Consider the following 18258-nt stretch of genomic DNA (forward strand, 5'->3'; position numbering starts at 1 on the left):
CAGGAGGCCATTCAAGAGGAGAGAGCAAAAAGACAAGTGATAGTTGTAGAGGTTTCTATAATTAGGGGAATAGATAGCACCCTTTGTAAGTAGAATGGAGAGTCCCGCGTGGTATGTTGCCTGCCTGGTGCTAGGGTGAGGGGCAGGATCCATTTGTTGTGGTCCACGTGGGACAAATAACATAGGCAAGACTAGGAAAGGGGAACTGTTCAGGGATTATCAGCAGCAAGGCTTAAAATCTCCGGAAGTTCTGAGGAAGGGTCACTGGACCCAAAAGATTAAATATGAGGGTAAGGTAGCCAGTAGTATAAAAGAAGATTGCAAGAGTTCCTTTAGATATATAAATGGCAAAGAGATGCTAAAGTGGGCATGGGAATGCTGGAAAATGATGCTGGAGAAGTGGTAATGGGGGAAAAAAGAATTGGCGGAGGAACTGAATAAGTGCTTTGCGTCATCTAATTTAATTGTGGAAGACACGTGTAATATCTCAAAAATTAAACAGTCGGTGGGGGGGAAGGAAGAGGTGAGTGTGGTGGCCATCACCAAGGAGAAGGTGCTAGCAAAACTGGAAGTCTGAAGGTGGATAAACCACCTGGACGAGACGGACTACACCCCAGAGTTCTGAAAGAGATAGCTGAAGAGATAGCGGAGACACTAGTGGTGATCTTACAGGAATCACTGGAGTCAGGGAGGGTCTCAGAGGACTGAAAATCGCTAATGTAATCCTCCTGTTTAAAAATGGAGTAAGGCAAAAGACGGGAATTTACAGGCTGATTAGCCTGACCTCGATCATTGGTAAGATTATGAACTCCATTGTAAAGGATGTGATTTCTGAATATTTGGAAGTGCATGGGGTGAAGTCAGCATGGTTTCCTCAAGAGGAGGTCATTTCTGACAAATCTGTTAGAATTTTTTGAGGAGGTAATGAGCAGGTTAGACCAAGGAAAGCCAATAGATGTTATTTACTTAGACTTGTAGAAGGCCTTTGACAGGATGCCGCACAGGAGGCTGCTGAGTAAGATAAAGGCCCAAGGTGTTAGAGGCAAGGTACTAGCATGGATAGGTGGTGTGTGGGGATGAAACGGTCCTTTTCAGGATGGTAACTGGTGACCAGTGGTGTTCCAGAAGGGTCAGTGTTGGGACCACAGCTTTTCACTTTATACATTAATTACCGAGATGAAGGACTGAGGGTATTCTAGCTACGTTTGCAGATAATACAAAGGTAGGTGGAGAGGGACAGGTAGTATTGAGGAAGTGGGGATGCTGCAGAAAGATTTGGACAGGTTAGGAGAATTGGCAAAAAAAGTAGCAGATGGAGTACACTGTGGGAAAGTGTGAGGTCATGCACTTTGGTGAGAAGGATAGAAGCATAGACTGTTTTCTAAATGGGAAGAAAATTCAGAAATCTGAAGTACAATGGAAAAGAGTCCTAATCCAGCATTCTTTTAAGGTAAATGCACGAGTTGAGTCAATAGTTAGGAAGGCAAACACAATGTTGGCATTTTATTTTGAGAGGGCTGGAATATAAAAGCAGGGTCAAAAACAAAGTTGCTGGACAACCTCAGCAGGTCTGGCAGCATCTGTGGAGGAGAAAACAGAGTTAACGTTTCGGGTCTGGTGACCCTTCCTCAGAACTTCCTTCGTTCTGAAGAAGGGTCACCGGACCCGAAACGTTAACTCTGTTTTCTCCTCCACAGATGCTGCCAGACCTGCTGAACTTATCCAGCAACTTTGTTTTTGTTCCTGATTTACAGCATCTGCAGTTCTTTTGGTTTTTATAAAAGGCTTTATCACACTCTGGTCAGACCACATTTAGAGTATTGTGAGCAATTCTGGCGTGGCACGGTGGCTCAGTGGTTAGCACTACAGCCTCAAAGCGCCAGGGACCCGGGTTCGATTCCAGCCTCAGGTGACTGTGCAAACCCCACACAGACATTCTCCCCGTGTCTGCGTGGGTTTCCTCCGGGTCCTCCAGTTTCCTCCCACAGTCCAAAGATGTGCACGCTATGTGGATTGGCCATGCTAAATTGCCTATAGTGTTCAGGGATGGGTCTGGGTGGGATGCTTCAAAGGGCAGTGTGGACTTGTCAGGCCGAAGGGCCTGTTTCCACACTGTAGGTAATCTAATATAATCTATTCCTCAGGAAAGATATACTGGCCCTGGTGCGGTTCCAGATGAGGTTCACAATGATCCCAGGAATGAAAGGCTTAACATTGGAGGAACATTTGAGGACTTTGGGTCTATGCTTGATGGAATTTTGAAGATGAGGGGTATCTAATTGAAACCTTCAGAATACTGGAAGGTCTGGCTACAGTGGATGTTGGGAAGAAGAGTTAGTAAGAACATTTTATAATCCCACCCATACCCTCGTATTAGTGATGATACTATATCTGCTATTCAATTTCTTCAATCCTCTAAGTATTCCAGGCAAAGCATTGGAACAATATTTCTGTTCCTTCACTGTCACTGGATTAAAATATTCCCAACGGCGTTGTGGGAGTGCCTGTACCAGGTGGAGTACACCCGTTCAAAAAAGCAGCTCACCACTATCTTGAAGGCAATTAAGAGTTTATAAATGCTGGCCATGCCAGCAATTCCAGTATCCCATGAAAAACTTTTTACAAGGGGAAATTTATTGCCTGAACTTCTGTTTTAACTGGAATAGATGGACTGACGACAGCCAAGTGTTATTGCTGTTCTGTTAACCTGGAGACTCAGGTAATTTTCTGGGACCTGGATCCGAATCCTGCCATGGCAGTTGATGGAATTTGAATTCAATAAAAGTCTGGAATTGAGAGTCTAATGATGACCATTGTCAATTGCAGGAAATACACATTTTGCTCACTAATATATCTTCCTTGGGGAAGGATATTGCCATCCTACGTGTAACTCCAAACTCGCAGCAATGTGTTTGATTCTTACCTGCCTTCTGGGCAGTTAGGGATGGGAAATAAATGCTCGCCTAGCCAGCAACACACTCAGCCTACGAATGATTAGAAAAAGTTCGTTGAAATTATGGCAGGGCAGATTTGAATAGTGTGTGCACTTAAAATTCATTATTTCAGGGTTTCTATTTTGTTCTTGCTTTTAAGAGCATTCAAACTGATCAGGCTTTGTCATTAGAACAAGGTGAAGTGAAATCTGAAAGTAAATTGTGTCGTATGTTTGGTACAAAGGAACATGCTTACTATTTGTTTTCTTGGCTTTAGTAATATGTACAACAGGTCAGTGGAATGTAAATTGGGAAGATTAGCAGAACTGGATGTAACTGTAGCTTGGACACAGGCCTTTGGCCAATGCAAACAGAGCTTAGCAGCATCCTATCCTGATAAGATTTAATCTTCCACTGTCTACTGACTGACTATCCTTTGTAAAAAGGTTTTTGCTTAGCCATGTTAAAATTGACAATTCCAGCAATCAATTGTTGACTTGGCTTAATTCATAATTGGCGGTTATAGGAAGAGCCATACTACTACCATAAAAGATGTTTGGATTTGAGACACATTTTCCCAACAATGAGGTGGGAGCTTTATCCCATGTCTGACCCTGTTCTGTATCTGCCCTGAGAGTGTCTGATGGGGACAGTGTAAAGAAAGCTTTTTCTGTGTCCAACTTTGTGCCATACCTAATTTGAGAGTGTCTGTTGCAAGATTCCCAAGCTGGGAAAACTTCTGTTATCCACGTCAGTTTTCCTCTCTGGGGGGATAAAATGCTACCAGTTACAATGATTTTAGATTAAATAATTAAATGAAAAGAAAGCTAGATTTGTCTTTGTCTCTCATATTCTTGGGGCTAAAAATAATTCTGAATGGCACTTTTCAATACAAACAGCTTTCTGTTCAAACGCTTGCAAGTGAGTAGAATGCTGACTGTTAAAGCTGGCGTAGAGCTGGTCTGAATCATTCAGTTACCCAGCATCAGCAACAGAAGTGATAAGGACCTCCTGGATAATGATGCTATGTGTAGCATCATAGAGATAAGTCCAGGAGTGAGAGTTTCATATAATGCCAGTTATTTTTCACTCTGGCACCATTGTAAACAAGGAAGTAGCGAAGCGATTACGATAAAGTAAATCAATAAACAACGTTTAGTCGTTTAGAAAGGTGTAGTAGATTATACAGCCCTTTTATATAGACATTTAACCGAACATTAGCTGCACAAAAAAGATGGTGAATGCCAGATATGGGACTGCTTTATTTCACTGAAAGCCAAAGATGTCCTCTTCTTACTTCGGTTTTATTGTATACTTGCGCATCCTTCTCTTCCAGCCCTTTTTTTTTAGCTTAAAGAAAACAAAATCTGGAATGAAAGAAAAGGTATGGCCCTATGTCTTAGATTTTTCTTCAATCAGAACCTCACTAAAAAGCTAGAAATCTGACTTCACTGTACACTGGCTTTTCCACTTGCATCCATCATTTTATGAAGGAGGAATGTGAAGAAACAAAGGTTTCAAGAAAGGAGAGCAAGAGATTAACTGCTTGAGAGGAGGTGGAGGTCACCAGGAAACCCAAGTCAAAATAAGAGTGGAAGTCTGAGCAAAGAGAGAGAGATGAAACAGGAAACTTGGAGTATACTGAAAGCTAGAATGGAGATGGAGACTGAACAGGACCATGAGCAAACAGGAAAGCTCCACAGAAAAGAGCTTTGCTGCTTTCCCCAAATAAGGACTGTGTTCCCACCAAATTCTTCGACAACAATGTGCTTGTGTAAACTGGATGCTAAATACATTACGACACATGACCCTGTTCTTTACAGACAGAGAAAACTTACTCATCCTCTGCCTGTTTTAACTCAGCAAAATAGGTGCCAGCCACTTTGCTGGTTTATTTCTCAGGGCAATGTTTTGACCAATCAGAGTCAACTTGTTTGGTTTATAATTTAAAGAAAACTTCACTGTTAATTGTCAATTGTCAATGTCATTGACTGGTACATTTGTCATGGCACTGCCTCCAACAATCAGAGCCAACTTGCCAACAAATCAGCACTGTCTTCATGCACGGTATAAAAATTTTCCCTTCACATTGGTATATCTTGCAAACATCCTGGTGAAAACAAGATGTAAAGCTTCAACAAGATGTCCTTTTTTTTAAATCAATAATCAAATTCTGTACGAGCAAGTGACTATTTGTGAATGTTAAACGATTGTGTTATGTTGTCATTTAGAACAGAATGTTGAAATTTCAATTTCTATCTAAATAAGCGTAACGGTTATGCGGAACGTGACTGTCATTTAGATTACATTTGTCATATTCTCAGGATGTCTTGAAGTTCTTCACTGCTGATTAGTTATCTTTTCAAGTCCAGTTACTTTTCTCTCCCACTCGCAGACTTCCAAGGACTGAGCAAGGCAGTGACTTTGCATGCAGGAGTCAGTGCATTGTATGTCAACAAGTTAAGTGTGGGATTTCCAACTGGCTGCACAGCTTAGAGGGATGTTGGTCACTTTCTGAGTCAACTTTTCCATTAGGTGAGGTAACACGGTGTGAAGCTGGATGAACACAGCAGGTCAAGCAGCATCAGAGGAGCAGGAAAGTTTGATGTTTCGTGTCAAGACCCTTCTTCTGAAACTTCAAACTGTCAAACTTACCTGCTCCGCTGATGCTGCTTAGCCTGCTGTGTTCATCCAGCTTCACACTGTGTTATCTCAGATTATCCAGGATCAGCAGTTCCTACTATCTCTTTTTCATTAGCTGTTTTTTTGCAAGGAAGATCTGACAGTCAGCAAATTAGAAAAGCCCTTAAATTTGGTTATGTTGTTTGTGATAGTGGGAGAACTCCCTCCTCTTCAATCAGCAGTGTGGGATCTTGTAAATCAATCAACTTGCCTTTATGCAGCATCTTTCTTGGCCGCAGGATGTTCCAGAGTGATTTACATGATGTTTGATATGTAACTGCTGCTCTAAAATGGAAACACAGTAGCTAATTTCCTTGTAGCAAGTTCCGGGGAAAAGTATGGGCCTAGACAAATAAAATAGGTGATGCATTTGGAAGCGACTGTCAAATGTGCTTTGGTGAATTGCTGCGGTGTACCTTGTATGCACTACTGCTGTTGTGCATCAGTGCCAGTCAAACAGACTGCTTTGCTGTGGCTGGTGTCGAATTTTTTGTGTTATTGAAGCTGTGCTCATCCAGGCAAGTGGCGATAATTTGTTCATATTCCTGACTTGTGCCTTGCAGATGGTGGAGAGGCACAGGGCACAGGAGGCAAGTTATTTGACACAGACCCATAGAGTCCCTACAGTGTGGAAGCCTAGAATTCCTAGCCTCTGACCTGGGCCTAAGGCACTACTCCAACAAACTCCTACAACATTGTCCTAGGACCGAAATGGTTGACCTCCAATAGTAATATCTTTTTGCTAGGTGTGCCTCCGATCACTGTAGAGATTGCCCCTGATGTGCATATACTTCAGTTTTGCCAGGTCTCCTCGATAGCATATTGTCAAATTTGTCTTTAATGTCAAGGATAATCATGCACAACTTTCCTTTGGAGCTCAGCTGTTTGACCATATTTGGATCAAGGCTGTACTGAGGTCGAGACCCAGAAGGCCCTGGCAGAACCCAAATAGAACACCAGTAAGTATTGTCTGAATGGTGAATCTCCGTTTAATGTCTGATCTGATAGACAAGAACTCCAGCTTTGCAGCAAGTTATCTCCTTAAGAGGATGGTCTCTATCAGAAAGGTAATTGAGCAACTCTTTCCTGCTGCTAATCATGGTTCACTGATTCTATCTCAGAATTATACTAGACACGAGCGAGAATTGAGTTTGGTTGTGATTCCCCTCTGGAGTTGAGCACTGTGCCCAGACAGCACATTCAGGAGTAATGAGGCTGGCAAAACATGATACAGATGGCATTTCATCTGAAGCATTAGCCAGTCAACCCCTTTTGAATGTTGCCTGATGTGTTTTTCAAGCATTCTCAAATTTTCTTCTTATTTTAAAAAATGTATAGATTTTACTGATCATTTAATTCATTGTAGTCAACTTTTTCTTAGAATCATGAATGCAAAAGGTCATTTGGACCATCCTATCTCAGCCAAATAATTCTAGAGTGAGTGCATTGAGATGCCAGAGACCAAACTCAGTGCCTCACCAATGTAAAGTAGGCACTACTTGAGGCTCTGCAATCTGCAGGGCCACAGTCAGCTGCAATTTAAGTTTTATAGTATAAGCATAAACATTGTGGAAAGAATTAAAAATAATTATTGCAAAGCAGTTATTGCTAGGGATCTAACAATTCCAAGGTGTAGTGCGATTGTTATCAAGTTACTTGACTAGCAGTCTGGAAGTCTGCACTCCTAATTTACATACTTGAGTTGAGATTCCATCATGATAGTTGGTGCATTTACATCCAGTCGGTTCAATAACTGATTGGAAAGCTATCATTTATAATGGTGCTGTTTGGCCAACTGTCAAGCAACATCCAGTTGGGTAATAGAACATAGAACATAGAGCATTACAGCACAGTACAGGCCCTTCGGCCTTCGACGTTGTGCCGACCTGTCATACCGATCTCAAGCCCATCTAACCTATACTATTCCATGTACGTCCATATGCTTGTCCAATGATGACTTAAATGTACCTAAAGTTGACAAATCTACTACCGTTGCAGGCAAAGCGTTCCATTCCCTTACTACTCTCTGAGTAAAGAAACTAGCTCTGACATTTGTCCTATATCTTTCACCCCTCAATTTAAAGCTATGCCCCCTCGTGCTCGCCGTCACCATCCTAGGAAGAAGGCTCTCCCTATCCACCCTAGCTAACCCTCTGATTATTTTATATGTCTCAATTAAGTCACCTCTCAACCTGGATCATTGTGACGTAGGAAGGCAGGATGTGACAAGTTAGATATGTTGGCCTACCAATAATTCAAGCATGGAGTAAGTCATGGAATCATAGAAAATTTATGGAGAGAGATAGCTTGATGTAATTATCGCTAGACTATTACTGCAGATAACAGGCACTGTTCTTGGGGGAAAACTGGAAAAATGATGTGGATGCTGTAGATCAGAAATAAAAAACAGAAATTGCTGGAAAAGCTCAGCAAGTCTGGCAGTATCTGTGGACAAAAATCATCAGATTTAACATTTCCAGTCAAGTGACCCTTCCTCAGAACAGAACAATTTCTGTTAATATTCTTGGAACCTAGGTTCAAACTCTGCCATAGCACATAATGGAATTTGAATTTGGTAAAAATGTGAAATTCTGAGCCTAACGATGACCATGAAGCCATTGTCAGTTGTTGGAACAACCCCATCTGGTACACTCTGTGTGACTCCAGATGCGCAGCAATGCAGTTGACCATTAACTGCTCAATGAGTGTGAATGAGTTTAAAAGTAAGGCCACTCAAGCCCATCATAGCTGCTCCAGTCTAGCCTCACTTTCTATGAAATGAAATTTCCAAGAATCATAGTTGACAACCCCATGACCAGTTTTCATGTCTAGGTGCTCAAAGGAGAAAGTAGACAGTGGGTATAGAAAGTTGTATAATCTGATAAATGAACGGCCATGTGAGTCCAGGCAAAAAATCTTAAATTAATACAATGATACAACAGGCATAGTCATTCTGAAGGGTTAAGTTACAACATTGGAGCTGCAAGAAGAGAAAAGAAAGAAGTGTGTGTTCAGGGAGCTGGAATACAAAAGGCTTCTCTATGTAAAACTGTCTTTTGGAATGATACAGTAAACTTATTTATAGAACCAATGTGTTTATGTGATTTATGTGTTAGTAAGGAAGCTGTAAGTGATATGCATTGTATCAAAGGTCATTGTACCATGTGTGTGTTCCAGCAAGGAGCTGATGTAAATCATACATCTGCCTGCCAGGGATTGGTGAGCAAATGCAGGAAACAAGGGTACTGTGTAGGTGCTATTTAACTTTCCGACATAATGCAGAGTAGCCCTTGCCACCTTTGTTGAAAACCACTGTCAGCACTTCTGAGCTTTGCACATGACTTTCTGAAGAACCAATGTGTATAGTGAAAATTGGAAATGGTAGCAGAAATGCTGGTCTTGTATTTATTTAACCCCTTTCGCAATGTGCCAAAGTGCTTTACACCCAGTAAAATATTTGAAATGTAGTCCCTTCAGTCATGTACGATTGAACAAAATGTTTAGCATATGGACACACATGGGTATGTGACTTTACCAGTCTGGGAGGAAGGTAAGGGATCATTTTCAAAATAACCTTGCTGCAATTACCTGGATCCGATGGACTACATCCCAGAGCTCTGAAGGAGATTGCAAGGGTGGTGATATTTCAGGACTTACTGGAGTCAGGAAGGATCCCAGAGGACTGGAAAGTGGCTAATGAAACACCTTGTTTAAGAAGGGAGGGAGACAGAAGAAGGAAACTGTAGGTCAGTTAGCCTGACCTCAGCAGTTGGTAAAATATGAGTGCATTATTAAGGGTGAGACTGCGGAGTACTTGGAAGTGCATGGTATAATAGGGCTGAATTGGTACAGCTTTATCAAGGGGTGGGCCTGATAAATCTTAGAATTCTTTGAGGAGGAAATGAGCAAGTTAGACAAAGAAGAGTCGGTGGAGGTGATCTGTTTGGATTTCCAGAAGGCCTTTGACTAGCTGCCAGACAGGAGGCCACTAAATAAGAGCCCATGATGTTGGGGGCAAAGTACTGGCATGGATGGAGGATTGGCTGGCTGGCAGAAGGCAGAGAATTGAGATGAAGGGGTCTTCTTCAGGATCACAGCCAGTGGCTAGTGACAGTCCACAGAGGTGAGTGTTGGAACCACAGCTGTTTAAGTATTTTTTTAATTCATTCAGAGGATGAGGGCATCACTGGCCAGGCAGCATTTATTGCCCATCCTTAATTCATTCACACACACCACCACCCCCCCCCCCCCCCCCAAGGGCACTTAAGAGTCAACCACATTGCTGTGGGTCTGGAGTCACGTGTCAACCGGACCAGGTAAGGATGGCAGTTCCCTTCCCTAAAGGGCATTAGTGAACCAGATGGGTTTTTCCTGACAAATGACAATGGATTCATGGTCATCATTAGACTCTTAATTCCAAGTATTTTATTGAATTCAAATTCCACCATCTGCTGTGGCGGGATTCGAGCCCAGTCTCCAGGACAGTATCTGGGTCTCTGAATTAATAGGTCCAATGATAATACCACTAGGCCATTGCCTCCCCATGTTATACATTAACGATCTAGACAGAGGACTGAAGGCATTATTGCTGAGTTTGCAGATAACACAAAGAAGAGTTGAGGGACATGTAGTGTTGAGGAAGCAGAGAGGCTGCAGAAGGACTTGGACAGAGTAGGCAAATTGGCAAAGAAGTGGCAGATGGAACACAATATGGAAAAGTGAGGTTATGCACTTTGATAGGAAGAATAGAAGCAGGGACTGTTTTATATATGGGGAAATCTGAAGCACAAAGGGACTTGGGAATCCTAGTTCAGGATTCTCTTAAGGTTAACATGCAGTTGGGAAGGTAAATGCATATTAGCATTTGTTTCAAAAGTGCTAGAATACACCAGCAGAGAGTACATAGAACATAGAACAGTACAGCACAGAACAGGCCCTTCAGCCCAAGATGTTGTGCCGACCATTGATCCTCATGTATGCACCCTCAAATTTCTGTGACCATATGCATGTCCAGCAGTCTCTTAAATGACCTTGCTTCCACAACTGTTGCTGGCAACGCATTCCATACTCTCACAACTCTCTGTGTAAAAAACCCGCCTCTGACATCCCCTCTATACTTTCCTCCAACCAGCTTAAAACTATGACCCCTTGTGCTAGCCATTTCTGCCCTGGGAAATAGTCTCTGGCTATCAACTCTATCTATGCCTTTCATTATCTTGTATACCTCAATTAGGTCCCCTCTCCTCCTCCTTTTCTCCAATGAAAAGAGACCAAGCTCAGTCAACCTCTCTTCATAAGATAAGCCCTCCAGTCCAGGCAGCATCCTGGTAAACCTCCTCTGAACCCTCTCCAAAGCATCCACATCTTTCCTATAATAGGGCGCCCAGAACTGGACGCAGTATTCCAAGTGCGGTCTAACCAAAGTTTTATAGAGCTGCAACAAGATCTCACGACTCTTAAACGCAATCCCCCTGTTAATGAAAGCCAAATCACCATATGCTTTCTTAACAACCCTGTCCACTTGGGTGGCCATTTTAAGGGATCTATGTATCTGCACACCAAGATCCCTCTGTTTGTCCACACTGCCAAGAATCCTATCCTTAATCCTGTACTCAGCTTTCAAATTCGACCTTCCAAAATGCATCACCCCGCATTTATCCAGGTTGAACTCCATCTGCCACCTCTCAGGCCATCTCTGCATCCTGTCAATGTCCCGCTGCAGCCTACAACAGCCCTCTATACTGTCAACGACACCTCCGACCTTTGTGTCGTCTGCAAACTTGCTGACCCATCCTTCAATCCCCTCATCCAAGTCATTAATAAAAATTACAAACAGTAGAGGCCCAAGGACAGAGGCCTGTGGAACCCCACTCACCACTGACTTCCAGGCAGAATATTTTCCTTCTACTACCACTCGCTGTCTTCTGTTGGCCAGCTAATTCTGTATCCAGACAGCTAAGTTCCCCTGTATCCCATTCCTCCTGACCTTCTGAATGAGCCTACCATGGGGAACCTTATCAAATGCCTTACTGAAGTCCATATACACCACATCCACAGCTCGACCCTTATCAACTTTTCTAGTCACATCCTCAAAAAACTCGATAAGGTTTGTGAGGCATGACCTACCCCTCTCAAAGCCGTGTTGACTGTATTTGATCAAGCCATGCTCTTCCAGATGGTCGTAAATCCTATCCCTCAGAATCCTTTCTAACACCTTGCAGACGACAGACGTGAGACTTACTGGTCTGTAATTGCCGGGGATTTCCCTATTTCCTTTCTTGAAGAGAGGAATTACGTTTGCCTCTCTCCAGTCCTCAGGGACGACTCCAGTGGAGAGCGAGGATGCAAAGATCTTCGCAAGTGGCGAAGCAATTGCATTTCTCGCTTCCCAAAGCAGCCTAGAGTAATGCTAGGACTGTATCTGGTCAGACCCCATTTGGAATATTGTGAGCAGTTTTGGGCCCCATATCTAAGGGATAATGTGCTGGCATTGGAAGGGATCCAGAGGAGGTTTACAAGAATAATCCCAGAGTTGAAGGCACGTGAAGAGCAGTTGAGGGCTAAGTCTGTACTCGATGGTATTTGGAAGGATGAGGGGGTATTCATTGAAACTTAGAGAATACTGAGAGGCCTGGGTGGAGTGCATATTAAGAAGATATTCCCACTAGGCTCGTACCCAAAGGCAAAGCCTCCAAGTAAACAGACAACCCTTTATAATCGAGATGAAAAAGAATTTCTGTAGCCACAGTGTGGTTAATCTGTGGTATTCCCTCCTGCAGAAGGCTGTGGTTGCTGAGACATTGAGTGTATTTAAGGCGCAGTAGTGAATACACAATGGAAGGCCATTCAGCCCTCCTCCAGGAACGGAGCAGTTTAGGGTATCCTGCCTGGAATAGAAATGAATTGGGAACCTCGCCTGGGATGTGCGTGTAAGATGCTATTTGATGCAGAGACAGGACAAAGCTAGACAGACACACGCATGCTGCGCCATGCCACACACACCATATACACACACACGCTTTTATTGACACAGTCACTAAACAGCAGTAGACAGTTGAACGATGTCTTAAATGATAGCCACATTCCACAGAAATTCTTGCCAGATTTATTTGAGAATTTAAACAACCCAGTGCTATCTAAATGTACACTTCTGTCTGCCCCAGTTTCAGAGTTTTATCAAATATATTGTAAATTTGGACAAATGCTTTTTTTAAAAAAAAAATTCAATATTCCAATTCCACTCTGTTTTGTGCCAACTTGAAGAAATCTTCAGACTTTGGCCTGCATAATCAGCTTGTGTTGATCAGGACATTCATTTGTGCTGACAGAGGATCAATCGCACTGACAGTTATGGAATCTGTTGTTCACGTTTTCTTAATCCTCCACTCTTCCCCACTCGGCAGATAATCAAGATTCGAGCACATACAGAAGGCATCAGCATCAGTGAGGATGCCTTGGTTCACCTCGGGGAAATCGGCACAAAGACAACCCTGCGGTGAGTACCCATTGCTGCTTTGTTAAGAAATAATGGCTCTTGTCCAGACCTTGATAATGTCATTCGCATTTTGTTTTCTTTTGACCCTAGTGAGCAGAAATGATTTGCCGCTTTCCCTACGCTGATGCTTTCAGGAGCCCGAGACAAGGGTTTTAAATCATCCTCTTTACTTGCAGCCAAAAAACTCTTCACTGGCGGTATTTAATTTTAGCCAGTGCTGTAGAATAACAGATTCAGTAATAGCTATTCGTTTCAGCTTGTCACAGGAAGATGAATGGCACTGTAGGTACAGGCCCACAGGATTAAACACAAAAGGTTTCTGTATTTCAAGAAAAGAAAGCTCTTTAAATACAAAAGCAGTTAATGAAACCTTACAGCACGATAACTGATACAGATATAGCAATAAAAAAGTTCTTGTATATTATGAAAGGTTTTTAAACAGATATTTTCTCACAGGTGCAGAGCACAACTGTGAGCTTCAGTCGATATTTGTCATTGAGTTCAAAAATCGACACTTTCAATACTGACTGAGGCAAGGTAAAAATAGCAGGGAGCGGGAGGTGTCCTTTTGGCCCTTTTCGGCGTCTTCCTTCATTCTCTGAGACAATAATTGATCTTCTACCTCTGTTTTCCTTTTTATATCCTTAAATTCCTTTAGTTTCCAAACCTCCACCCTAAATACTTCAAAGAACTGAGCATCCATTATTCTCTGTGGGTAGAGAATTCTGAAATTTCTCAACACTTCGAAGAAATCTCCACTGCTCCCGGCTCTAAACGGCAAATCCTTTATTTTGACATCATAACCCCAGTTCTGGATTCCCTGACCAGTGGCAAGTATCCTCCCAGCAAATATCCTGCCAAACTCCTCACAGATTTTACATTTCAATTAGATTATGTCTGTTCAAAATTTTGTAGAATATAGAACTAACCTAAATCTCTGTTTCTAGAATAGTTCTCTAATTTTAGAATTTAATACCTTAACTACCATTTCCACCAAAATAAGCAGTAGCTCTGGCCAACTGAAAACATTGTGATGTTTTCCATGTATGTAGAGGGGTACTTTCCCCTCTCAGCCTCTGACTCCTGCAGCTTTGTGTGACATGCCCCAATGTCAGTGTCCTTCACGGGTAGATTTGGACAGTGCAGTAAAAGGCAGTCTGATGTTAAAGGCCTCGTCTTGACCCAAATGTTGCATCACATGATAATTAGGGATTAAAAAAAGACAATTGACAACTTTGATCAATCCACCCAACGTGCTACAACCTGTACCAACACCCCTACCTGGCTCAGGGTTTGCGGCGCCGCTATCCAATACCGGAAATTGTTGCTTGCATTGTTTGCAGTCTTTACGATGAAGGTTTTGCTGACATCTGACCATATTCAAAGCACATCTGATGGTTTTCATGTTGTTCTGATAATGTAATATGATCTTGGTTGGAACCCTGTGTTGGGCAGACATATTGGGAGTCAATTCTTTTACAATTTCTTTCCCTGTTGCGTGCATTTTATATTCTGGCTCAATTTTAAACTCTATCCCATGCTTTTTCTAAGTTCCAAACTCATGAGCACTTACATCTAGTAGGTTAAGGGCAACAGATACATGGGAATATCACCACCAGCAAATTCCCCTCCAAGCCACTGGCATCCTGGCCTAGCAATATATTTCTGTTCCTTCTATATCACTAGGTCAAAATACTGGAACACCCTCCTTAACAGTACTGTGGGTGTCCCTGTATCAAATGTACTTCAGGAAGGCAGTTCACCACTACCTTCTTGAGGGTAATTGGGGCTGGGCAACAGAAGTTGACTTAGCCAGTGATCTACACATCCCATAAATGAATTTAAGAAAGTTTAAAGTTTCCATGGCCTCAACATTCATTTTTCAAGGGAATGCACTTTCTAAAAGTGCTTTCCTTCCATTCGTCGAAAATCCGTTCAATCACAGATGCATCTTCCATCAAGATAATAAAATGTGAGGCTGGATGAACACAGCAGGCCCAGCAGCACCTCAGGAGCACAAAAGCTGACGTTTCGGGCCTAGACCCTTCATCATTCACCGTCTCTGATGAAGGGTCTAGGCCCGAAACGTCAGCTTTTGTGGCTCTTTGATGAAGGGTCTAGGCCCTAAACGTCAGCTTTTGTGCTCCTGAGATGCTGCTGGGCCTGCTGTGTTCATCCAGCCTCACATTTTATTATCTTGGATTCTCCAGCATCTGCAGTTCCCATTATCACTGCATCTTCCATCAAGTAGGGTTAGGATTTGGCCAGGGAAACTGATGTAACTGTGTTAGCTTTATGTTTACAGTGCAGAGTATGATTAGTTATGTTATAGTTTGTTTAAATAAATTTGTCCAAGTTAAGTTGTAGAGATCTTTTCCCTCTTCAGAACGTAACAGAGGAAGAGATAGTTAAGCCATTAGAGGGAGGTGATGACCTCGTGATATTATTGCCAGACTATTAATCCAGAGACCCAGATAATCTTCATGGGACCTGAGTTCAAATCCTGCTATAGCAGTTGGTGAAATTGGAATTCAATAACAATCTGGAATTTAAGAGTCTGATGATGGATCATGAAATCATCAACAATTGTCTGAAAATTGGTTCATTAATGCTTTTTAGAGAAGGCAATCTGTGTGTGACTCCAGACCCACAGCAATGTGGAGAGTAATGAATGTTGGCCGAGCTAGCAATTCCCACACCCTGTGAATGATTGAAAGATATAGTGGGAATTTAACCCATCTCCTCCCTAATATCTTAACACAGTCAGCCTAAAAATCTAAAGTATTTTACTGCAGTGACTTGGTTGATAATCCTGGGTGTGGTCATAATCTGTGTGCAAATATGTTTTCTGATCCATCTAGATTGATGGGGTCTTAGTCTTGTCACCCAACACATCTAGAAGTAATACACTGGCATTGTCTTTTAATGTAATTAATTTTCTCATAGATTTTCTGTGGTGTTACCAAGGGAACATTGGCACAAAGCAAATCTCCCTCAGAGCTTGGGGCTGTTATACCACAGCAATCTAAAGCTCTGGTCAGTTCCCATCTGGAGTAACTCCATTCAGTGGTGGGAACTTCACAGCAGGGAGAATATTCTTTGCCTTGCAAGGGAATGCAGCATAATGTTTGAACGAATGATTCAAGATGACTCTTTAAGAGAGCTAATGCAGACTCAATTGGCCAACTAGCCTTCTGTCCTGTTTGATGTGATACTATGATGAGTGGAAGTCCTGTTCCAACACCACTTAAAGGCACGACAATGCTAATTGAAAAATAAATGCAATGTATGTAACACATAACACATTTGGTTGCTTACAGCTTTGCCTTCCTGAGATCCCCAAAGCCCTTTCTCTGGACTGTAGAGTATAAGTTTTTCTCAGTTTTGCTTCTTGGCTGCCTTTTTGGGTCATTTTTGTTTCTGGATTCTATATTACCTGTGGTGCTGCAGGCTTGCATGTCATATTCTTAACCAATATTTGTATGGCTGAATTGCTTCTACATAGATGAAAGGATTAGATAAGTAGCAAAGTGAGATTCTGGTTAATGACTGTGTGATTGTGACACAGGTACTCTGTGCAGCTTCTAACCCCAGCCAATCTGCTGGCAAAGATCAATGGGAAAGATAGTATTGAGAAGGAGCATGTGGAGGAAATCAATGAACTGTTCTACGATGCCAAGTCATCTGCTAAGATTCTCGCTGAACACAAAGAAAAGTACATGAAATGAGAATTTTGTTACTGAACCAACTGGTGAAATTCCAAATGTCAGAATCCGAAATAGCAGACTGCTTTGGACATAAACAGTGGGTCTGCCAGCATGGAAGGAGGATACATGGCAACTTTGGGATGTGGTGTGGTTGTCATAAGAAGCTTACAAGAAAATTAGTTGTTAATGTTTTATGTATGTTAGTTGAATAAACACTTTTTTGAAAAAAAATGTCATGAATTCATGAGGCTACTTTGTGCTCTCTGCTTTCGAGGGACTTCATTTGGTTGAGATATAATAGAAAGAAGAACAGGGCAGTCAGCTCTTCAAATGTTTGAGGTCCCTGTGCCTTAGTTCTGTTGCCTTACAAAAAAACACTGTGGCTGTCTGGGCTTACCTCATGGCCCCAGTTTCCAGAACAAAGACAGTGAAGTTTTCTGAAACTGAAAGTTTCTAGCTTCCACATATGAGCAGTTTAAAAGTAGAAATTCAGGTGTTGCTCTCAATGACTTAATACTTCCCCATGGGATGTGCTAGAATATCCCTTCAACTATAGTTAATTGAAAATTATTGAACTGTCAAGGACATCATTTTAACAATGATAACCCGTCTATAAAAGCCATCAATAAAGCAACATCTTGCTGAAGGAGGTGTAATTCGGTTTTCAATGGCATATTAAATTCATAATTATTACTCAACAACTTCTCTGGTCCTGAAAAGCATTTATCATGATTATGGAATGTTAATTTCCCCATTATAATTTTGTTCAAGATGTTTCAGTTTCTATCTTAATTTCATATGTACTTTCAAATCTTTAGCTTTCTGTCTGTACGTTGATATTGTGAAGTGAAGGATAATCACTGATTTAGCTTCCTGATTTATTGTCTGTAAGCATTCTTCTTTGTGATGGGGAGATTGCCCTACTTGATGACATCATGGTTGATGGTTGTCTGGAGCTCCCTTGAACGTAATGTTAGATTCATATTTTAAGGCAGGAAATGTCAAATCCAAGCCACAGATTGCAGGATCTTTGTGAGCTACTTCCTTTGTTTGCATGATTCACATGGTCCTTTTCTCACATTCCTGCAAATGATATCACCAACGCAAGGAAACCTAAACAGATAAATAAAAAGCGGGACATAACACCAGCGCTTCATCGGAGGCTCACTGATGATGTTACCTAGAATGGTGACGAAACGTCTGAAAACTAACCTTCCAGCTCAGCGAGCAAACTCACATCCAGAACCAGAGCACCTGGCAGAAACCCAAACAGAAACAGGGAAAGAACATGCAAATGTAGACAGTGACCAAAGTCTGTAGGCGAGCCCAGGTCCACAGCACAGTGTGGTAGTAGTACTATCTACTGAGCCACTGCATCACCCATTATCTTTTGAAGATCTCTGTATCTACTTCTGAGAGATCAATAGATACAGCCATTCTG

The 18258-nt window shown here is 42.0% G+C and overlaps 1 protein-coding gene across 1 annotated transcript in view; it reads left to right on the forward strand.

The window, feature by feature from the left end:
* The window catches only part of ruvbl1 (RuvB-like AAA ATPase 1), a 65591-nt gene extending 48566 nt beyond the window's left edge, over positions 1–17025 (forward strand). Inside the window, exons 10-11 of the mRNA XM_059649721.1 lie at positions 13019–13110; positions 16679–17025. Coding sequence (XP_059505704.1) covers positions 13019–13110; positions 16679–16838 — 252 coding nt within the window. The 3' untranslated portion in view covers positions 16839–17025. The remainder of the gene's footprint in view (positions 1–13018; positions 13111–16678) is intronic.
* The last annotated feature ends 1233 nt before the right edge of the window (positions 17026–18258 follow it).

Source organism: Stegostoma tigrinum, chromosome 11, assembly GCF_030684315.1.
Source record: "Stegostoma tigrinum isolate sSteTig4 chromosome 11, sSteTig4.hap1, whole genome shotgun sequence".
In the NCBI taxonomy this organism is placed as follows: Eukaryota; Metazoa; Chordata; class Chondrichthyes; order Orectolobiformes; family Stegostomatidae; genus Stegostoma; species Stegostoma tigrinum.